The sequence below is a fragment of the Paralichthys olivaceus genome, chromosome 6, assembly GCF_024713975.1.
Source record: "Paralichthys olivaceus isolate ysfri-2021 chromosome 6, ASM2471397v2, whole genome shotgun sequence".
Lineage (NCBI taxonomy): Eukaryota > Metazoa > Chordata > Actinopteri > Pleuronectiformes > Paralichthyidae > Paralichthys > Paralichthys olivaceus.
The window spans coordinates 12,011,200-12,035,730 of NC_091098.1; the positions used below are offsets into that span (position 1 = coordinate 12,011,200).

The following is a 24,531-nucleotide window of genomic DNA, read 5'->3' on the forward strand; positions in this document are numbered from 1 at the left end:
AATTTTTTTTTTCTCTGTATTGCACTGCCCTTTCCCTTCCTTCTGCATCCCCACCTTCAATCTCCTCACTGAATGTTTGTCACTTTCTTTTTCAGCCCTCCCCCGTCTGCTATCTCTCCCCATTTCTCTTTTCCAATTTCCTGTGTCCTCGTCTCTCCTCTCCAACGTTCGCTGCACTGCAGATTGCAGTAAACCCAGTAAATCCTTCTCATCTCACAGTGCAAATACCATCTGTATTAGGTTTACCCTCCGCCCCAATTAATGGATAGATATATGCCCCGTAGCATCTGGGACAGCACTGCACAATTTAAACACGAACACAGCATCACAGGGCAGAATGTCAAGTATCCAAGCTGTTACAAGCCTCAAGAGTCGCATAAGCTGCTAAATGCTCACACAACTTATACACATTGTATGAATCCAAATGTTACTCAGCACTTGGTTTGTCCTTGAATGGATGTGCCATGAAACACTATTCAGAGTTTTGTGCCATTATACTACATATAGTCTATATAGAAAACTGTATATAGTCCATGTTATATGAAAAGCTGCTGTCTACAAAAACTTTTTTTCTGCACTAAGACCAATACATATAACTAAAATCCAATTTATGATGAGATAACCATAAGCAGATATTGAAGGGAAACTAATGAAAAGTTAAAAACACTTTGTGACTTCATGCATTGAAAAACAACCACTTATAATAATACTGTTAAAAAACATAAAGCAACTAAACAATTATGTTTACAATACTGTATGTGTTGCTAGCTTAAGACATGGGGCTGTATAGTTGTGCAGCTTTAAGAGTGATGCGTGGGGGTGGCCTGTTTATTTCTTAAGTCTCTGGTTTAGTCTACAGTGTCGTGGAAATTCACCGCCTGCAAGTACAATGACCACTATGTTGTGATAGTTCCAAGACACAGCTCTGAACACACCACTTCCAGATATGACCTTAGTTTTACACTGAGCTCGCAGTTTAGGAGAGGCAGCCTTGACGATGAGATGTGACAAAAGTACCCGTCAGAGCTCTGTGTGTGGGCAGGTGCCTCTGTATGCCATTAACCGACTAGTAATAACTTGTGACTCTGCAGCGGCAACCGAGGCAGCGGGAGAGTGCATGACTCAGAGCTCAGAGGCATAAATAAACAACGTAGCAGCTTTGTTCCCTCGTCTAGAATTAAGAACATTAATTATTAAACTGAACAATAAATGGAGGAGGCCTAAGGGGGCCGTGTAGCAGACAAGATAGAACTACAGGCTGCACCAAGACAAAGAGGGCATTTAATTGCACATAAAAAAAATGTAACAACGCAGGGCAAAAAAAAAATCGGGACTAAAAATGAGCCTTAAAGCTACAACCAATAAAGGAAGACACAAACAAGTTCATGCTAAATATGCTGGGCTGAGGCTGCATAAGGATGTATTGAGCTTTTCATCTGTGCCTTGAAAACAAAAGAGGTTTGGAAAGTTAAGTTGGGACGAAGCGAAACATAAAACACAAAGTGAGTTGGGTGGTACAGGACATGATGAGGGTGGTCTAGTGAGTTGAATAAAAAGGTCTAGAGTGAAATAAACACCCACGATGTCCTTTTGGTGTGTCTCTGTGGTCACAGACGCTGTAACCGACCCAGGAGTGTTGACCTTGGAATTGTTTACTTTAGCCGAGGCCTTCAAAGACACCAGGCGTGGCAGCGACCAGCAGCTTTGCCTCGGTCTCCATGGATACAATGTACTTTTTGGCTGGGAACTTTCCAGGCTCATTACCAGATGAGGTAGTGGGTTCTACCTCGCTGCCTCGCTATATTTGCTTCCATTCCACTCATGGATCCACGGAAACATAAGAGGGAGAGACAGGAGGGGAGAGAGGGGAGCTACAAAAGGCGAGAGGAGAAATATTGGCTAAATGAAACTGCAAGTCACAGAAGGACCGGAGGAAAGGACAGCAAACGAGAGCAAGAGAGAAGTGAGAAATGCAAAGAGAGGAGAGCGGGGAGAGAGAAAGGTTAACTGACAAGGAGGATGAAGAAGAGGAATGACTAAAGGCGGCGTTTCTTAAATGTCATCCATCCACACAGCTCCGGAGCAGCCAGGGCAGAGCTAATGGTGTGTTTGGTGGAGAAGAGGAAGTCGGCCGAGGGATGAAGAGGGACAGTGAACTTGTTGACCTGAGGGTCACATTTTCGAGGAGCTATTATCATCTCATTTGGATCCTGCATACAGAAGTCAGACATTTGATAAATGATAATGACAGAAAATAGAAGACGCTAAAAACTTAAACCATCTGCTCATGAACTACCACTCCCCTGGATTCACATCACAAACACCCCAGAAAATTGAAATGCACTCAAACTTTGCAAAGCATTACCCACACCGTTAAGAAGTGCGGCTCATAAAACGAAAGGCTGTGGAGGGAGAGAGACCTTGAAAAGCGGACGAGCAGCCTCTCGGCCACTGGCACAGTCCAACCACACGAAGCGAGTCAGACTAATGGAGTAGAAAATAGAAGAATCGTGAGCGTCTTATCGCTCGACTAATCACAGTCAGAGCAGCAAAACTGACGGCAGATAACGGGGGAAAGGAGAGAGATGAGCAAAAGAAGGGAGAGCAGAGAAAAGCTGGAGGGTCTCTATAATCTTCATCCCTCCCAATCACAACCAAGACCTCATCAAACTGTTATCAGCATTGCTAAATACTTCCCATCATTAGCCAGCTAGCTCGATCGCTATTGCTATCACTCTCCTGGGCGCCTCTCTATCTGTAATCCAGTCAGACAGCTCCATTTAGCATGTCCAGCCTTAAAGGGGCAACATTCCTTCCCTCCCCGTGCCCACCACTACCCCGGTCTCCAGTTTGGTTTTGATCTATTTCTGGCCTTGCACTGCCTCGCCTCTCATCAGTTCTTCTCATCTCAGCCTTGCCGAATCTTAATGAGCTGTGAAAACTCGCAATTCTACTTGCGGCGCCCACAGGAAGCATGATGACATGCTCTCTTATCTTACATCTACATACCATCCACATCCACAGAGGTGGAACACCTACAGCAATAGGACACAATTAAACTTTTCGGCATGATTGCGGGCTCTATGCTCTGTGGAGCTGTGAACATCTTAAAAGGGCTGCCGCAGACTTAAGCCGAGACGTGGGCTGGAGCTTTGATAGCGTGATCACGAGGCTGTGATAACTGTGGTGCTGGATTTGAGGCAAATGCTTAGAAAGTGAGTTTAATCCTTAAGCAAGGCTCTGGTCTGGGGCAGCAAGGCAATGCCCTCAGCGGCCTTAAAAGAGTGAAAGCTTTCAGCGTTAAGGGATCCAGATTGAGGTTATTGTATGTGGCAATTCAGGCTATTTGCAAAAATACTTACAGTAAAAACACACTTTCAAATCAACAATATATTATAAGAAACTATGACATCATTCTAGTAGGTTTCATATATATATTTTAATCTACATTTCCAAGCTACCCCCCCAAAAAAAAACTGCTAAAGCACTAAACTGTGGGTTTAAAACTTTCTCTAGTGTGATGACGCAACATGAATGACAACAACCACGAAGTTTAATCATCCACCCTGAGCTGATTCTAATGCATGGTCACCATTCAATTTTCTCCTTCATAGCCATGGAACTGACTCTTAAAGCATCTGCATATTTACCTGCAATCTTCTGAACAGCTCCATATCAACTAACAGGGGCAGGACACAGAGACTGTGATGAATATCAAAAACACTGACATTTAGATATAGAACATACATCAGATTAGACTTATTCAAACCATAGATTGTATATAAAGATGAATAGCATGACTTCTCCCCAATACTGAAGCCAAAACGTCTTGATCGCATCCTGGTGGCTGGCTACAGTATACTGCAGGTCATAAAGGTCATCCATGCTATTGGATGGGAAAGGTACCAACAAAAAGTCAAAATACATATCAAAATAAATATTATCACATAGGTTTTTAATAGTTAAAAATGGGGTGAAATGTCATGATTGACAGCTGATACTGAATAAAGTTTGGTCGATCATGTATATATGGGCGGGACCTCACTACCACGGCTCACTCCCCCGATCATTACTGCACACACTCTTGCTCCAAATGCACCAGACAATTTCTGGATAATGTGAGAAAGTGGAGCTGTGTAATCCATCTTTATATACACTTGTGTTTAGCAAGATATTTTTGAGACACATTAAAGCATTGTGGTGATGATGCTTATATCCAACAGAATTATCAGTTTAGAAAAGGCTAGTATTAAATTAGCTTTCATTACTTGTAGGGATACCTGTGTTTTAGACAAAATACCAAAACAACATTTTCTGATAGCTTAGTTTGAGGAATATAAATGAAAATAAAGCCAAAGTTCTCAAATGTAAAGATTTTGAGAAGTAAACATGCACTTACATGTGAAACAATAATATACTGCCCAGGAAAGCAACTTAAAAACTTGAATTTGTTCAGTAATACTTTAGATTAGAGATTTTGTGTAAATATATATATAAAAATATAGTCTATAAAGTCCCGACTTGCATTGAGAATGACAGCGTGTGCTGCAGATATACTGAATGGCTGGGACTCTTAGAGGCCTTTCATCAATGAATCAATGATACACACACTTTGGCATCACAGAAGCATAAGCCTGCGAACAGTTCTCTGACACCCGGAGCAGCAAAGCAATATCTGAGTGCTAAGCCTAATGTAAGTCTGTTTTGTGGAGACAGACGTTGCACAGACATGTCACTCCTGACAAAGATCGATTGTCTGTGAGGCAGCAAGACGTTCTTCCTCCTCACCAGCCGTTTCACCCTCCACTGAGAGCTGCCCAGGCATCCATCCTCTCAAGGACGATATGAAAAGGGAAAACATCAGATCCATTAGAAGCTGGAGGATTTGGGGATGTCATGAGGTCAAGGGTTTTGGCAAGCAATCAATGAATTTTGCAGGATTCAAATAAAGTTTGGGAGGGTGTGATTATGGATCGTGGAAGAAAAGCCAAGATGTTGTTTGTTGATCTGAGGGATTTAGAATCTAATATAAGCAGCTTATTGCTTTGGAACCCGATACATGCAGGCATCAATCTGTAGGATGGTCTTACAATAAAAGGACATGATGACCAGGATACAAACTTACAGGCACAGGCACATACCACCAACATGATATGCTGTGCAGTCTAAAGCTACTCTTTATTATAACAGCAGCACAGGCTCCTACTGTGATTATGGATGCAACAGCAGTCGCAATAACTCCACACAAAATCTTTTACAGAGAAAATTGCCTGCTCTGACCTCTGTGGCATGAGAGCTTTAAATCTGTTGCACTGCTCACTTCCAGCTGTGACACAGCATCTCACTAGAGGCAGAGAGCACACAGCCTCTGCTGGATAGAAGCACAAGGAGGATTTTCAGTCTGTGAGTAGTGACTCTTTACAAATAAGCTACAAGACATTAAGCAAATCTCAATCCTCTAGGACCACGAAACAGTTACGTGACTTGCAGGGCCGCTGCCACACAGCAGCCTGCCTAAAAGGTTTGAGATCCCAATATCATAACACAACAACTCACGATTCTTAACTTTCATGACGAAGAGGTTGGAGCGATTTCTTCAACGCATCAGCATAGTGGAGTCTTTTATACAAGTATCATATGTCATTTTGCATGATTCCTTTTGTTTTACAACCTAAACAAACAAGCAATACTGTGTAAAATGAGCTTTAGGGGTGCATATAAACCTTGAGATGGACAAAGGCTGGCTGTTTCCTCTCTTTCTTTATTATATTCATTATTTATGCAGTTCGTTCAGTTCTGCTCTCCTTAAACTGATAACTGCAGTCGCCAAGCGCTCACAATGAGAAACATTTACTTTGAAGGTGATGCATCTGTTTCCGTTGTACAAATTGGATAAAGAAAGAAGTTGATTCTGTGTTGCACTGAATTGCTTCCTATGTCTTTATTTGATTTGACAAGATTGCAGGAAAACAGGAACAACAGAACAACTTCAGCTATCAAACAATAACATCAAACCCATCAACACTCATTTGAATCTGTACACGCAGGACAATGAAACTAGGAAATACCCTCTGAAGTGACATTTTTCATGATACAACTTGAACGTCTGGAGATGAATTTTGATTTATGCATGGACTTCTCTTCAGTTGTGCTAAGCTACTATAGTTCAATATTTACATCACAGTGATATCTCTAGTCTAGCGCAGGAAGATTTGTTTGACCAATGACATTGAAACTACCTACAGTATAAATACACTTATATAAAAGAGTATACAGTTGGCACAGCAACGACAGTAGTAGCACAATAGCCCAGTGGGTTATGATGGAACACAGCTGACTTAATTCCTGTATCCATAATACATTATCCATTAATCTATTCATCAGTGGCATCGGTTTTCTCTCAAAGTAATGATCTTGTAGATTCTGACAGTGAAAAGCTGTGGCACTGTGTTTTATGGCCTGTACCAGAAATCAATTCTGTCTACACGGTCAGCCACATCATTTAATGGCCACAGAGCACGCCAACACATGGATCACTCACTGCACAAAGCAAATGACCCAGTAGAGAAGTGTGTGTCTGTGTGTGCGTGTGTGTGTGTGAGTGTGTGTGTGTGTGTGTGTGTGTGTGTGTGTGTGTGTACATTCATATAAGCAACAATAAGTCAAAGGGCCTCAAGACTTGAGCCTCATGTTAAAGGTTACATATGAGATTTAAAACATTTATACAGCAGCATGTAGACATGATGGAATAATCGTGTCCTGAGCAGAGAACGAAGTACACACTCCGTCTGTGGGTGTGTTGTGATCCAAGCTTCTCCGTTCTTAGTCTTTGGTTTCCACGTGCATGTGAATGTTAGTGCATCCTCTGGCCTTCCAGATATTTATTTATAAGGATAAAAAACAGTCGTTGATACAGTAATGTGAAAGCGAGACGGCAGTATGAAGCAGTAAGGTGAAAGTGACCATTCAGAATAACCTCCTCAGAAAAAAACATGTTATTTGTCTAAAAAAGCCTCAGACAAAGAAAGAGATAAGACCAGAATCAATATTGTTCTGAGATGGAGACCCAACGAGCTGCTTAAGGGCTCCAACTTAACTCTCAACTGACTTTTCTTCTCCTTGAAGCATAATTAACTTGATGGGTAGATAACTCTACATGTCTGTTTTCATTAGTGACCAGCTAGAGTAAGCATAATAACGTTAGCTAACTTGCTCTTACAGATAAGATCAATTTGTTTGGCAAATGTTGCCATCAGTAGTTGGCTTACTGCCAACATTACCGTTGAGCACATCACTGTAATCCTTGCATGGGCTAATAGTGGTGGCTGGATTGTTTTTTTTTGTCTTTTTGGTGTTTGCTCTCACAGCATTTCCCACAGAATTCAATCAATCTATAGCGGTAACAGGGGTGCACAGGCACGCATATTCCGTGTGTCAGTTGCACAGACTAAAGAGTGAAAGAAAAGTTCTAGTACGAGAGAAACAACTGCATTGCATTCCACAACTGTAACGGTAGTTCAACAGCATGAACAAGCACGCAAATAATACTGAACACACCAAGTTACGGGATCTTTTAGAATATGTTGGAATATAATAAATAAGAATATGATGGGCTTCCACATTATAGATAATCAATAGCATTGTCTCATTTACAAATGACATTTCATTGGGCTTTGCAAAAGAAAGCTGTGGCTGAAGGAGAGCCGGTAGGGCGGCTGAAAAGCATTTGGTCAGAGATGCTGGAGCAGTAAATATCATATATATTCATAAATATATATGTCATGAACATAGCAGGCATTGTTGCTCACAAATTCTTAATGTGGTGCTCAGAAAAACAACTCATCAGACTTACCTGACTTAGATTAAAAAGTGGTGTTTCGCTCTGGCACCATTTCTAAATGGTCTTATTTTGTGTAAAACTATATCACATGGGTATTTTATTTCATTGGCCAGGTGGACGGAACAACCTCTCGTACACCATATGAATCTTTGATAAGCAAAAGCGTTCCCCTCGGGCTGGCTGAGTCGAAGATTCGTCTTGATATTCACTGAAAGATGACAAATCCTCTTTTACAGCACGCTTGCTTCATGAAAATAGAGGCTGGTAGAATGAAATATGTCTCCCCCACATACTGTATCTGCAGCCTACCAGCTGTCAAACCAAAGCTTAGAGTAGCAAGACCCAAAAGGTGGGATGTCAGTAACTGACGAAAGTCTTGCTCTCCCTCCCAACTTTCTTCTGAACTCTGGCTGAACTCTCTTTGTTTGGATGGGATATACAAGACAAAGCCTCTTTGCTCGAGAGAGATGAAGTGCCATGACTACTGGTAGACTGACGGAGCAGCTGGCAGTACCTGTCCCTTTGTTATGTTGCAGATAAGAACTCCTAAATAGGACAAGCCACCATGTTGCAGAGGGTTTTTTTTTTCATGCACGAAGAGACATTTTCATTGCCTCATGCTTAAGTAAGTGATTTACAGCTTTCCGTGTGTCTGGCTGGAACCAACTAAGATGTAAGGGACAGGAACATTTCAGTTTTATTTATATGAGCAAAATAACAAAGGAGAGCTGAGATGGTAAAAAATATACAAAGCTTTAATATATCCAATATAAAGTTGTTGTTTTTTTACCTTGAGTTTCTTTGACTTGAGCATATAAGGTGCTAGAAACACCACTCACACACAAGTAGCACCATCCTCCTTCTCTGAGTGAAAAATGAAAGTTTGCTGGTTTGTATACAAGAGCATCAGCCAGAATGTGCGATGCTGAATGCCAGAAACTCTCAGCAATGAGTAAACTCATCATTAAATCACTGCTGTTTGTTATCAACCCTGCCATACACCCGCAGGTTTATAGTATCATGCTCCAATGTGGTCCAATTTTACGCATTTGTAAGATTGCAATGATGTAAGCATTAAGACAAATTTCAGTTTGCATTTCAGCCTGGCGAACAGAAAAGCTTAATAAAGTTCCTGCAGATAAAGATTCAATTGGCCTTAAACAGACACAGTGACACATCGAACACGGTCTAATGACTGTGTGAGGACGTTACATCCTCAGTTTGGAGGTCATGTGGTCTATTGGTGAGGGTCAAGTCAACTCAATGAGAGTCAAATGATGCCGTTAGACGCATCGACCATAAACACCCGTACTTGTTTGGTTTAAGAGGCCAATCACGTGGCTTGTATTGTGACACGCTGCTCCGACCAGCAGCCCCACGATCAATTCAATTGCCTTTAAAGTCAATCAACAATGCAGAGAGCGTGCACAGAGTTTGCCCTCAACATATCATCTAGTATCATCTTACAGCCTGTGTAATGTCTTCATTACATAATGAAAGCTGCACTACAGTGAACCACAGAGTTGGTCATTGCAGCATTATCCCGATCAATAAAATGAAAGACGATGACAGGATAGACTCTTAAGTAGGATAAGTCAAATACTGATCTCTGTGTGCCAACAAGGATACTGAGATACTGACGCTGAGAAGTTTTTTATGTCCAGCCAGTGAATCATTTGGAATAAACATATCCTCATATATGAGAGACCTACTGTATAATGGACTGTAAGCTGACGAGTAAGGGCAAGTCTCTGCGACTGCGGAAATACATTGGAGTTAATCCTCACTCTTCTGAGGTGAAACCATCTGTGAGAAAATCGGAAATTGCTTTAGTTTGGTGTAAATGAGCAGTTTTTGCTTCAGCTTGCTAATGGAGGTCTGACGTAATGATGCAGAATGCTCAATGCACACCTGCAATTTCTTTTGACAGTTAGCCACCTGGTTTTTCTTTTGCTCGGATTTGTCGAATAATTGAACTTAAATTCTTTGGTTCGCTGGTAATCAAAGGCTGCTACCAGCAAAGTGAATATTAGATTTATTATTTTAACTTGTGGTGACTTATGGTCCATGTCCGATTCAGTCTGATTATGAATTTTTTTTTAAACTTACTACAAGATAGTAAAATTTAATCAAACCTTTTAAATGTAGTTCTTATTCTGTTTTCATATTTCCAATGTGTCCAGAATATAAATGTATTCTATCCTGAATTTCTCCAGGATGTAAAATAGAATGAAAAACAAATAAAGCATCCAATTTAAAAGATTTTATTGCATTTTAAAATGTAATATTTTTGTAATTTGTTTATGCATAAACAAAATTATACATGTTACATGAACCATAAGTTACAATTATAATATCAATCTATCAATTATCTAATTTTTTTACGTCTGTAATCTTCACTGTTCGATAGCTGCACAGCATCTGCACAGATTGCTGTATCCTGTATCATCTGTTATTCTAGTGGAAGGAACCGAGCAGCTTCACTGACACTGCAAGTTTTTTAAAGCATAAATGCATCAGCAGATAAAATATGGCTTTCAAGTCATTTTTCATGCAATGTAATAGGAGCAGAAAGGAAAAAAAATATGGTTTATGACAAGTGAAAAAACTAATGAGGGGGAGGATGAACAGTTTCCCTGGACAGACATTGTGTACGTGTGAAAACACCACAGACAGTATTTTTTTGTCTAGCTGCAGAGGGGCAGGTCTTCTCAGACACACACAAACACACAACTTGGTCTGCTCATGTGAGTATCTGTCCGTTTACAGCCATTAACATAAGTAATGGTTTCCCTCCTTCAGCATGATGCCAGGGTTGTGATGACACACACATCTGTTCTCCGCCACCCTCACCCCTCCCATCCGATGCCCACTCCACCCCCTGTGCCAGTCCTCCTCATATGTCAGCGTCACACTGGCACTGCCCTTCCTATCCACTGGAGGCTTTATCCAATTTGTCAGGGCTGGCATACACACGGCTCAAGATGCCTCCCTCCCTCCGCCCTGTCATCAGCGTGACTGGGAGACAGGCGAGACGGTCTGTGCCAGTGGGCATTACGGTACCTGATGGTGGGCCCCACCTGCCACCACTGTGACATCCAGGCTTGCCCAATCTGCCTCTCCAACCTAGCAGAGACCAGCTGGCTGGACCACCTGCATGCTGATGGATGGACAATCGTAGGCTGGATCATCAGTCTTATTCACAACAGTCCGGCCTGGCTAACTGACTCAAATAAACAGAGACAGCATTGAGTATATGTGCGATGGTCACTGATACCATTTGAAGAGAAAACGAGAGGCAAGATAGAAAGACACTGAATAAATGTTGCAAACTTGGCTTTGATTTATCATTTAGAAACAAGCATCAGATAGGCAGCTGTTGGACAAGATAACAAAACACACATCTTTTCTTTGGCTCCTTATCCTTTTCCTCAAGAGTGAGACAACCAACTATTTCTATTCTTCCTACTTTCACATTTTTAACACGTATCCCTTTGCCTGTCCTCCGAACAGAAGAGGGAAACTTTTGTTGGTTGGATCGCAGTGGTGAACTTATCTGAGCTCAACACCATCGACAAGATTTAAGGACATCATTCCAGCATGTCAAGCACAAAATTAGGGAGGTGGACGGGAGTGTTTAATACTCAAATAGCTCTGTTAGTATCAGCTGTGCTCCAGTGCCTCTACGCTCCCACTGATCCTCGTCTGTAAACATTGAACGTCACTAGTTTAGGCCAAAACCATGACATCCCCTTTGAGGAGTAATGAAGCAATTTCAATGCAATGCCCCATAAAATAAAATAAAAAACTTTGAAACACCTTCACAGCTCCCTTGACTGGTCTGACACAGGCTTAACAGAATCACTGATCCGAGATCCAACTCTATTTGTTAGCTCCTAAATGATTGTGTGGAATGTGTGCAAAGAGAAATCCAACCCAGGACCAGTACATGTGTCTACAGAGCGATGCCTCTGCAGAGCTATGCTGTAATTCTATTCGGCTATACCTGCTCCCAAAATATCCTCATCAGCTTGGGTTGCACACACCCTGCAGCCCCATGCCAGGAGCCAAAATTAACACCCTGTTGTAGACGTAGAAGATGCACACAGTTCTGTACTGATACAGTATATCATCAATGGATCATTACTTACTAGATTAATATTACTAGTGCAGTGCCCACTCTAAACATGCCTCTTTAGAATTGGATGTTTTCCTGGCTTGTGGTGATGCTGGTTGCAAATCTTTCTTTCTGAAACTGTGACCTTCAGTATTTGAACTGCAGTGAGTAAAGACTTGGACTCTGACGCCACCACTGCTGCTCGAGGAACTGTTCACCTGTTGATTCAAAGTTCAGAGAAGTTTGACTTCACAATCTGTCCTTGCCATTGTAGTGAGGGCAGTGTTGTTGTAATCAACAACCTCCCTTAGGTTGATGAGTCCCATCGGCTGCTGCAACAGAGTGATGGTCATCAGGTTAGTATTGAATGTATCTTGTGTCCAAACTGCACCAAATTAAACATTGCACTTCCTTTGGCTCTTGACAATACACATGCCAAGTGTGACGCCAACAAGATGAACGGTTCGCAAGACATGCAAGCCACAGACAGACAGGAATAATGTAATGCTTAATATTAAACATATTGCACAACACCAGCTGCACAAAAATGGAATAGAGAAAAGAAATAGATAAAATTCACATCCTTTCACATTCTACCACTTCCAGAAATGTTAGCTGAGCAGAGGAAATGTAATTTCCCCATTGCTGTTGCCACAGCCAATCATCTGCCTGCATCTCATTCTGAATATTTGTGGAAAAAAAATCTTAGGAGCCCCCCCGCAGCGGACCCCCCTCCTCCCCGGTTCTCTCCTCTTCCCTCAGTCCCCGTCACATTGCATCATTCAGAAACCACTGGGGGAGCTCCAGGCCTGACGAGCACACGCTTTTCTCATCTCCTATCTCAACCTATTAGGAGTCGTTCTCTGAGGCCACAGAGCAGACCTGTCAGTGTCCACACTACAGATTTCTACACCAGAGTTCCATCCAATGTAATTGCAGTATACCCTTGCATATATTAAGTTGATCTAATTTCCCTTTTTATTTTCTTTATGATCACTGGATCACTGTTAGCAGCGGTTCTCGCGCCCACTTTATCTGGAAGAACAAGTTTGTTCTGACGCGTTTGAGCTGCAAGCCCGTGGCAAACGTATAATATAAAGGCCATCTAGAAACTAATGGGGGATCTTAGTGGAAGTATTATAAAAACAATGATGCCCACCACCCACCATCATCCACTAATGAAGCTTCTCATCAAATTAATGAGAGCATTAACTATGGTTCACAGTAGTCTATCCGGATGGTGCACTATCCATTACACTGGCCTGTCCCCTTCATGGAGCTACAGAATATTACAAATCCTCTCTAGGATGACTTTCTGCAGGAAGGTGACATTCAGGTGTTAGTGTACAGCTTTTTTTCCTCCCTTCTTTCTCACCCTGTGCATCCACATGACACAGCTCAGCATTTGAACTCCGTCTGAATACGTGCAATGTCACCGATTGCGGAGCACACTCGTTCATGCCATCTGCTGCTGCTGTGTGCGAGAGTGCTGTTAGCATCAGTTTTCAGGAGAGCCAGGCTGAAGGACAGAGGGCAACATAAATTTACATACCCGAGTGCAGCTCAAACTCATTTATGCACACTGTGATCAGTCCAAAACATCAAATATACACTGTGGACCTGACCTATTGAAATGCAATGAAGGGCATCGAATTGCCTATTCAGGTAGAGATAGATAAATAAAGAATTGCTCCTGGCGTGTCAAGGACTGTTGGTACCTAATGACTGATTGGTACCTAATACTTTATTTCCCTGATCAATTATGACCATACCAAACAAGTGTGTGTCAATATATATATCTGTGTGTATGTGTACTTATTTTTGTTACTTCTTTAGGACCTCTTCCAGCATAAAAACTGACCCTGTCAGGACCAGCAGACCTCATGGGGACCTAATGTCCTTTAAGTTCATGTTTGTGTATTGGTGTGCGTGTCTTACCAGAATATGGCATGTGCATACATAAGTGTTAAAGAAACCACATCACATATTTCCAAAGCATTCTACAATCTTCACAAGGTTTCTCTCACTCAGTAGATGACTACATGTGTATGTAAATCAATGACCTTTAAGCATGTGGTTACAGACTATCATCACTCATCATTCACATGCTTTATGCCTCCAACCACATGTTCAGGTCTCTGCCTTATTAATTATACAAACACGGGTCATTCCATTGAAATATAATCTCCAGTGGGTGGTGAAACCTTCTAAACTTGGGATTTATTCAGAAACGCCAGGAGAGGAGCTAAATGAAGTTTGCCAAAGGCAGCTGTGCCATTTCCAGTTTTATGCTTGACTCTTGAAGACTCCTTTGATGAGTAACCATCTGCTGGTTAACTTTGTCAAATAAATGACCATAAAACGAGCCATGAACATGAAACCTGAGAACGACTATCATTTCTCCTTATACAACCCATTGAGTTCCACATTGCCAAAGAAAGAAAGGGATTCAAAAGCCATCTCCATCAAGAAAAAAACACTTAATTATATTTGGTGCACTTCTCAAGGCTTGAGGTACTTCATCGCAGTCTTTTATATGACTGCATTACCCTGCGGTATCGTTCCTGTCTTCTTGTCGCTTTGTGTCTCAGTCATCTATCAGGCATTCTACACCAAATGGCCTTCTGAGTGGCAGCGGCTTTCCCCCGACAAATCAATGAAAAGGAGAGTAAATGGGTACAAAGGTAATTACAAGTTGCAAAATTTCAGGTTTTCCAGACATTGTTGTGAGCAGACAAAAGACTACAGGAAATGCAATTCATGGAAAAAACCTGTGATGTATGTGAGGACGTGCTACACTTCAGTCTGATGTGTGTCTGACAGGACCACAGCTCAACAAATGGTTGAAATGGTATCTTTGCTTGAGGGCTTCAGTGTTTGACAAATGGACAAGTGGTCAGCAAATAACTGAAGATACTGAGTAAAAAAAACACACAATTTATAAAAAAAAATGTCCTATGTTTTGTTATATATCATATATCGTGATGTAACCATATAACATTCCCAATAAACTACATTTAAAATAAATAAATGAGGGGGCAGTTGCATTTGAAGCAATTCTTAAGATATAAACCAAAAATTAAATACATTCCCCTAATTGAAGACATAATGTGAAAGCCTGTTGACATTTTTCATAGTATTTGCCAATTATCAAAAATATTGATACATTGATATTATCGCAAGCTATATATATTAAAGTTATGATTGGAAATGAAATGCAGAGAAAGTAACATATACATGTTGATATTGGTATTGAATCTTCTACATGGTACAGAAGCTGTTATGGGGTAAAATTGATTGCAACATACTCCATGTACAGTAGCAGGCATTACAACACTGTATATTGATTGATTGTTATAGTGTAGGAATTAGAAGTGCATGTTGGTGTATACTCATTGCACATTCTGGACACTGGAAGACTACAAATGTCCAAACACATCTTTTCAATGTTAATAAAGCATTTCTTGTCCAGATAAAATATGTTTGATACACTAACGATTAAATGTTAATGCTCCTGAGCACTCAGATGTAAAACTTGTAATCAGACAATAAAGTGATTTCACTGAAATGTCTTGAATGTATTTCTTTATTTTCCCTCTCATCAGAGGGTGCATGTAAGGGTCTGCGCAGTCGTCCAGAAAGCCTCCCATAGTCCACACAGTGACAATGCTACAAGAGCAGCAACTATGCATGTATTCCTCTTTCTGAGCTTTCTAATGAGAAGCTGAATGGCATGTTTATGTCACTATGGATCAGAGCTGCAGCCGATAAATTCCTGTGACTACTGCAAGGTCATTTGAATGTATGCTGCTTGCACCCTTTCCCTCTGAAGACACAAGCAACATATTAGTGGTTGTTTTTTTTTTTGGTCCAGTGTTAAAGGGGCTTTATTGAGCCTGGGGCGTAATAGCAGGGAAGTCAATGGTAGCAAGTAGCTGTGTTTGCATTTTTCCTTTACAGTGAGTAAAAGGAGGATTTTGGACATTTATATCACAGTTTTTGAACTCCCTCATGCTTACAAACTTACCAGAGGAGGCAGTGATTTGTTGCCTGTTCTCCCACTGTAAGATCCCCCCTGGGTTCTTCAACACAGCCACTGAAGCAAAGCTTAGCCTCTCGCTGTTGGTTTCAAAATCCTGCATTGATGAATGGCTGGCCATCACAATACGGTATCGATCTTTAGACTGCAGGTGGGGTGAGTCCTCGAGAGGTGTGGGACATACGACTTACTTTAAGGTGCTTGTTATAAAAAATGTAACCAAATAGAAACAGCCAATACCCCACACTGTGCAAATGGTGGTCTAAAGTAATGGAACCCTTTTAAGCAAATAAGCTCCCGATATCCATAATCCTGATTAATATCTAATGTCAATGGCCACAGAGGATTTTTGTGAACACAATTAAGGCACACCTGTAGTCTCAGCAGCCTTTTAAGATGCAGCACTTGTCTGCTCATTAATGATGTATAGAGACAGCAAATCCTCCATGCTAAATTATATAACAGGCCTAATTCATTCTTGATCTTCTGAATAACCTTTCCTAATTAATATATTTTAGTATCTTTAATTATCATGGGGATAAAGTCTGTGTTTAACTCGAATGATCACCCTGACATTATATAAAACATGTTGATGAGCTTCAGACAGAAAAACATGCCCTTTGTGTTGAGGGAATAACGCTGTAATTTGTAGATGCTTGGCTCAAATACTGTCTGTCTCAACTACAAGAATGAAGGAGTCATTAAAAGCATCAGGAATGACCTTCTCTTATAACCTTTAAATGCTGAATAAACAAACATTATTATCCATAATGAGAGGTGGTTAACAATCAGCTGCAGAAAAGCATCCAATGAATTATCCTACACTTTTCTACTGCCTTATTCTCAGACTCAGAGCAGAGCAGAGTCAGCTCTGTAGAGATCAGTGTAATTGAACTAAGTGTTAAAGTCCTAAAGGCTGAGAAAGTATCAAGTTGAACCATTAATGCTGAATTAGTCCATTTCAACTTCTACCATCAACGTTTCTCGGGGGAAAAACTCAAAAGGGTAAGCTGCTAAAAATGTTGCATTATCTAGAAGTAAAAAAATATATAAATAGACTTTGTCATTACCAAAATCTATCTATTTGTCATTTATGTATTTAATTATTCCTGCATTCATTTATTTCTACTTATGTCATTTTCTGTCCCTCATAAAGCATAAGCACTCACACCTAATTATAATTTTAAAAAAGGAACATAAGTAACCTCATTTCCCTGAATCGATAAATATGATTTCGCTACTACAGTTTGTGAGCTTTCTCTGGTCGCAAGATTTTATTTTGCCTTTACCAAGTCAGCAATTTCCACACTGTTCTATCGGAATTAAACCAATGTTTAATTTCACAATGTGTGGAAACATGTGGGTTGGGAGAGATTCAGAACTCTATTATTATCTAATGAAATTAGCATTAAACTAAATATTTTTTTTATGATAATGTAGGAAATATGTGGATTGGAAGAAATACAAAATCTTGCTGTTTGCTACATAACTCGTTAGGTATTGCAGCTATCAAGCAAAGTTTCTCATTTCTGACGGGTTGATAGGTTGATATTAATCCTCAACTAAACTCCTGTCAGGTGTTTCGTACTTGTGTCTGTTGTAACACTAGTCTGAGAAAAAAAAAACATATTTTTCCTGATGATTCACAATGATGACAACTTTCGTAGCAGCCATATCACGACTGATGAATCCTGGGTATGTTACCGTCTCTGACACTGCTGTTGATTTTTGACTTGCACTGCACAAATTCAGATACTATGTAGAATACAAAGACAAAACCAACCACTTTTTCTGCACACAACAGTGCAGATTTACTTCAGTAGCTGCAGTCTTGTGTTGTGCCAACTAGAAGGATGTATGCACATCGATGAAATGGGCTGTAATAAGCATTTAATGCCATGACAATAAAAAGCTTTTTGCGTGCTATGGCCATGATTTAAAACCTTATAAAAGTAGAGTAAAAGGCATCTAAAAAATATATCTTGATAAAGGTCGTCGCAGAGGAATAAAAGGAAGAATGAGTAAAAATGAGAAGCAGAGTCCTCATTCACTCTCACGAATTTCCAGAGCAGAGCTTAATGTAACATCTTCTCCCAAACACAAAGAGAAAACGGCCACAGGCAGATGTTGTGGGCCACTTTTACGACTGTTCAGCATTTCTCAATATAAGCAGGCCCAAAGTGGCGCAACAAAGCTAAATGTAGTCTATTTCACTCCAGGGGGAAGTGGATGACCGACCACATGGGATACTAGTGAGCTGCAGTGACGGTGGTTTGAGGGAGAGATGTGGACTCCTCTTGTGTGTGTTTTTGAGACAGTTGTGAGCAAATCCCCAGAGTGCATTGTAATATTTTTTCCAACCAGCCTGCTTGGCCAGTGAATCCATCTTACTAGCCTGGTGTACAGGCTCCTGAGCAATGGATCAGTTATTCAATTAGGAGCAGCAGAGTTGAGGTTTTGTGACCGCATTTGTCGATAATTTGTAGCTGTCAATCACAGTCTGTCAATCCACACAATTGTCTGTAGAACCCAAATTTAACAAAAGTAACACTGTACTGTCAGGTTTGTCCTTGAGCCCAAAGCACATGGTTTGTGTGGCTTAAATTGACAGAGGTACACACATATGAATACCTCTCCAAAAGATCTGCTTTCCAAGTGATTAGTAGGAATTCCTTTAAAACTAAACCAGCTATTGATACTGAATAAACAGGTGGCATTGGAATTAGATAGCTTTGATAACGACATTTCAAAAACAGCAGAGTGTACCAAATGGCTACAAGGAGAAAGAATGAGAGTATGATGAAGATGACGTCAGTACTTTCAGATTTTTATTATAACATCAGTACAGGTCACTTTCAGTCCCAAAAGTTGACTTGGGTGTTTAGCTCATCCCAATCGGGCTACATGGCAAGCAAGCCAAGAGTGTTTTAAAATTGGGTTAGACGTAAGACAGCTATAAAGATAGACAGTGATAACTTCTTCCTACTCCTTTCTGCACATGATTTATGATTATTTAAATTATGTGCCTTTTTCGTACTTGAATATATTGATATTTTTATTTCTATTGCAACCGTGTTCAAAATAAAAACCTGACCTAAAGAACAACCGTTTTTGTCACTGGCCTAAACAAATCCGAGACTGGTCAATCAACTTCCACTGAATTAAGTTTCCCTGGCCCCGAGACAATTTAGTCAAACTCTGATATACCTCACCACCAAAAAAAAAAGGAGAAGTACTCTTATTTATTCATATTTGTTGTACTTTTTGAGATGAATGTAACGTGCAATTCAAAGCCCCAGGCAGTAGAAATGCAATTAAGAAAAGCTAGCCTACTGGCGAGGTTAGTTTTGCTCCTAGTGAAGTGCACCTTCCAAGACAGCCTCCCTTAGGACTTCTGCCGGCTGTGCAGTGAACCAGCGACCCTTAGCTCACACCTCCCTTCCCAACACATGCACTGGTGATAAATTATCTTATCCCCCTATCCCAAGCCATTTCTATTATACACCATAGGCTTCTTAAGAATAGCCAGAAGAAGAGAAAAAGGGTAGAGAAAAGACAGCAAGAGGAGGGGATATGGGGAAAAAAGACTTAGTGACAGATACACAATGACAAGGGGAAGATATCAAGGCCAAACAAAGGCAGGAATCAGCATCTATAACCTTCAGTATCAGAAGGATGTGTGTGTGTGTGTATCAGTGTTTGATGTCCCAGCACCATTTGACACTGTATCACAAGATACATCACAATTCTGACTGGAAAATCCATCCAGAGCAAGAAGTACAGATTTGGTTCAGCTTCAGGAAGAGCATCAATCCAGAAACACTGGGAACGCAGCAGTCAGACAGTGTTTCCCTGCAGTCGCTGTGGCGCTGATGAGAATTTTTCTGAATCTTCTCTGCAGACGAATTTGATTCCACCACTGAACATGCACATCTCAGGCATCACTTCAGCCGAGCAGAGAGGCAGCTACAAGGGACAATGACATCATTGCTCAAACCCTCCCATAGGAATGCTTGTCGTCACTCACACTGGCAAACACACTGCTATGGAAACAGCAAGAGTGTGAGCACACATCAGGGTTAAAGTGATACCGCCAGGCACATCCCCACACAAAATCACACACACACACACACACTCAAACAGAGAGAAATAACTAAAAAACAAAGCGACAGGGGGACTCCATTGAAAACAATGCTGACACATGACCAAAGTGCTCCCGAGTAGCTGTGTGAATGAGCCTGCATTCACATTTTCCACTTCTAAAGAGCACTGCAGAGGTCAACTGAGCACTTAATGACTCTTTGTCATTGTAAATGGACAGTATGCCAACACTTTTTCCTTGTGTACATGGGAGAGAGGAAATAACAGAACTGAGCCCGATCCTGGAAGCACCAGAGAGAGATGTGGTTTCACAGCCGAGTGCTGCCAGAGCCACGATGGAACACATCCTATCAGACTGCTCACTGTATCAGCTGACTGCTATGGAAACAGCGTGAGGGTGCATGTGTGCCAGAAGTTGAAAGGACACGGTAACGCACACGCACAAATACTACACATGCTTGTGCGGCGAGCTGAGCTTGTGCATGTCACACATCTGTTACCTATCTGTGTCAAACTGGGTATAGAAAAGTTGGAAAAGGGCAAACAGAGCAGCTGCAGTGCACACGCACACACACACGCACACACACACACACACACACACACACACACACACACACAGGGCAGCATTCTACAGACTGGGCAACCATTCAAACAGCTCTCGGTAACAGTAACCCACGGCAACCCTAAAACCAGCCCCCTCTCCCTCCCTGCTCAAGAGACACAGATCCATTGCCCAGTTAAGGGAACCAGCAGACAGAGTGCCCAGGACTGACAAGAGGCTGTAACTCTACCCACTCTGCCCTTACTAAAGTGCAGCCACCCCCCCCACACACTCTCAGAGGTTCAGGAGGTTAATTATTCAACATGTGAATGGATTTGTGGGAGAACTGAGAGTGGACACAAGCCGGCAGAAACCCCTCACCTCTTTTGTCCAGTTCATTGACTCACTTTCAGATGTGGACATTGAGGCATGATCCCCAGCTTTTTCTGCTCACATCGTCCATCACATACAGCAACACTTGGGCGCACATTGCAACATCTTACGCATCAGCCTGCGCTCTGATGCTCCACATGTTCCCAGCCTCTCCCAGCACAGTTAATGTGTACTCCTCCACTCCTCTCCGAGCGGTTGCCTTACCATTGTGGTTGTGCTGCAGGGTCTCGAGCATGCCGGCGGAGGAGTCCGTAGCCCCCAACTCGGCCAGTCTGCGGCTGGTGGCGCTCAGCTCCGACCGCAGGTTGGTCACCTCCTGGCTGGCCGACTGAATGGCCCCGTCAATGCGCTGGGCCAACTGCTTGTTGTCATCCATCATTTTCAGGATTTTTGCCTGAGGGGGAGAGGGGAATCCAGACAAGGTGTCATGCTGACAAGTTGACCATTTCCGGAGAAGGAAGGAGTCTCCCTCCCAAACAAAATCAAATCCCTCTTCTGTCCCTTTTCTGTCTGATCTCACTCCCTGTCTATGAGAAAGCCAAGTTAAATCCTCAGAGCAGTTTGTCCTGTCCGGTAAAGAGAGGCATCCAGCTCAGGGGAAATGTGTGTATCTGCTGGAGGGAGTGTTGGAGATAGTGTGTGTGTATGGTGGGAGTGTGTCAGTGTGCGAGCGTGCCTGTGTGTGAGAGTTCCGTAACAGCATGTGTGTGTATGCGCGCGCGTTACAGAGTCAGCACTGCCCCTGTGAAATGTGCTCCCTGCAGCTGACTGTTGAAAGGACACAGAGCATTGAGAGATGACAAGCACCTTTTTAAATGGACTGTACCATTTGCAGAGGAAGTCAGGGGGGGGGGATGAGCACGACCATATAAGCACATGGAAGTCAGAGGTCCTCAACACAGCTGCTTTTAGGAGATAGTGCTGTGAGGGTCTGGGGTTGTGTGTTTGACTGAACTGACACACAAAAGCCTGTTAAAAGAGGCTGAAGTGAAACACTGAGGCTCTCTCTCTCTCTCTCTCTCTCTCTCTCTGTGTATACTGCATGCACCTCCCTCTATGGACGAAGGGAAGGAAACCATTAGTTTGACAAAGAGGAAGTTGTGGGGAGAAAACAATGATGGTTATGCAAACAAAGCTTTCATTACAGATATTCCTCCTACAATACAAATATTTTTTAAATGAACAGTCTGGCTCAGGTTAAGGAAGGTGTGTTTTTGTGAACTAGAGGGGGTAGGTAGAGAAATTACTTTTCCCAAAGCGGACCATAAATCACATGAGTACTGAAGGGAGTAGTTGGATCCTCTCCCCACTGGTATATGTACTGGGAATGTTTGGGGTGGTTACCTCTTTATATACAGTCTATGGTGGTTACCTAACAAAGTTGGTTTGTTTTGTTTGTTTGATTGTAGGCAGGAATACACAAAAATGACACAACAGATTACCACGAAACTTGGTGGAAGGATGTGGTGGGGGTCAGGAAAGAATCCATAAAATGTTGGTGCAACCCAGATTTTTTTTTTAACTCTCTTTACCATTGCAAGATAAGACGGTTTTTCAATTCTCAGGGAATAATTAATGGGTCTTGAGTGAAAAAAATCAGGCATGTATAGGGGACTGATATGAATACATCCATACTATTATATTTTCATTTAAAAACACATCATCCCTGCTATGGATACGCCTGGCGTCCCTAATATGAGAGCCTTTTAGAGCCACTGAAATGCTTTGTTGATGACCCCCTCCAGGAAGAGAACGTCCGGCGTGGATAATCAATTACTAGCGTTGCTGACCCTGTTGTCTTAGCTAACAGCTGTTGTGTGGTTAATTCTGCTTTTTACAATGATACAACTCTTTACATGCGCAGGAGACAAGATATTATTGAAACAATCTGCAACTATTTATGTGTCCAGCGGGACACACTTGCCTAGTGTGCGTGAGTGTTCTCTTTTTCCTGCTCCATACCCAGAAAAAGGTATGATCCAGACTTATTATTTGAATGTCACAGTCAGGCTGGTAATTTAAACTGTTTTTATAAACTTACGGGAGACACACCACAAATAGTCTGCACTGTAACGGAATGATAATGTGTCAGAAATTGATTTTCAGTAAATCTTAAATCTGACCCTTCCTCTTTTCCTTTCTTCAGAGAACTAAAAGTCTAAGAATGCAGACAGCAGACACAGTGACTGTCACCTGCTTACAGATAAAGCTAAACATTCACAGTGAATGAAAGACAAATGCTTCTCCTTCCTCTCTGCAGCATCACAGAGAGGTGACATTATCTGCAGATGCTTTTATTGTAGTTGAAGTATCGCAAGGAAATTACATTATTTTCTAAATGTCAAATATACACCAGAAATCAAATAAGAGACAGACGGATAGTAGAAGCTTATGACAGAAGAGCCTTGTGGTGAATCCACAGTAGCTCGGTACAGAGAGTGAAGAGCTGACAGGGAATGAACATGTTTGCCAATAGGCATTACACAGAGTTCAAAGCAGAAGTTCTTCCCCGTTACAAACCACATGGTGAGTTAGAAATCATCCTCCGCATTCAGGAGGACCCATCACCCAGATCCTCTAGATGACAAACAGTGTTCATTGTTAAATGCACAATACTGCTACATCGCTGAATGCTACCCGAAATGTTTCATAAGAATTTAGAAAAAGAAATCTATTCTCATGCTCTCTGTAAACTGTTCATTCATTTTCCCAAAGTGGATCCTAAACCATGCTCTTATGGAAGGGATTAGATGATTAATTATAATAATTCAATTAGTCAATTTACAGAAAATAATTTGAGTCAAGCAAAAATCACAAACATTGGCTTCGTTCAGCTCCTCAAATATGAGGATCTGCTTTTTTATGTTTGTTATATAACTGGAAATTATCTATCTTTTATATTTTCAGTATCAAATCCCACAATCAGTGGGAAATTGACTCTACAGACTAAAACAGTTTGTATAATGTATAATAAAGTACTGAGTATAGTTGTCTTTGAACCTCAGTGCTGAAAGGAAAAAACTGTTCCAGTTCAATCCTTCGTTTCTCAGCTATTATGTGACACTCTGCTGTCAAAGCATGCCCACTCACTCTGCAGTACAGCTGTGTTGTTATTGTTTCCAACTCATTATGCATGAGGGACACAGATCAGCCACGACACTGCACAAGCCAGAGCTGTGAGCAACTGCGATGCACTCCAAGAAAATGTTACCTTAGCCTGTGGCTGCATGTGTGAGCTAATTTTTATTGCCTCTTTAAGACCTTTTGCAGCATAGACCAGTAGACCTCATGGGGACCAAACCGGTCCAAGTGAGACAAAACATTGTTTTTGAGGCGCTGGTTAAGGTTAGGTTCAAAGATTTAGGTGAATGGACAGAACGGATAACCCATTACAGTATTACAAGAAAGCATGCACACACGCACGCACACACACGCACGCACACACACACACACACACACACACACACACACACACACACACACACACACACACACACACA

General features: G+C 41.6%; 1 protein-coding gene across 8 annotated transcripts in view; it reads right to left on the reverse strand.

Annotated features, from left to right (window-relative positions):
• The window catches only part of kazna (kazrin, periplakin interacting protein a), a 166,151-nt gene that overhangs the window by 92,017 nt on the left and 49,603 nt on the right, over window positions 1–24,531 (reverse strand). For all 8 annotated transcript variants that reach the window (XR_011243122.1, XM_020088888.2, XM_020088886.2 and 5 more), the window contains exon 3: window positions 21,236–21,425. Coding sequence is in view for 7 of the 8 variants with exons in the window: in XM_020088888.2 (XP_019944447.1) it covers window positions 21,236–21,425 (190 nt within the window). In the remaining variant the exon portion in view is untranslated. The remainder of the gene's footprint in view (window positions 1–21,235; window positions 21,426–24,531) is intronic.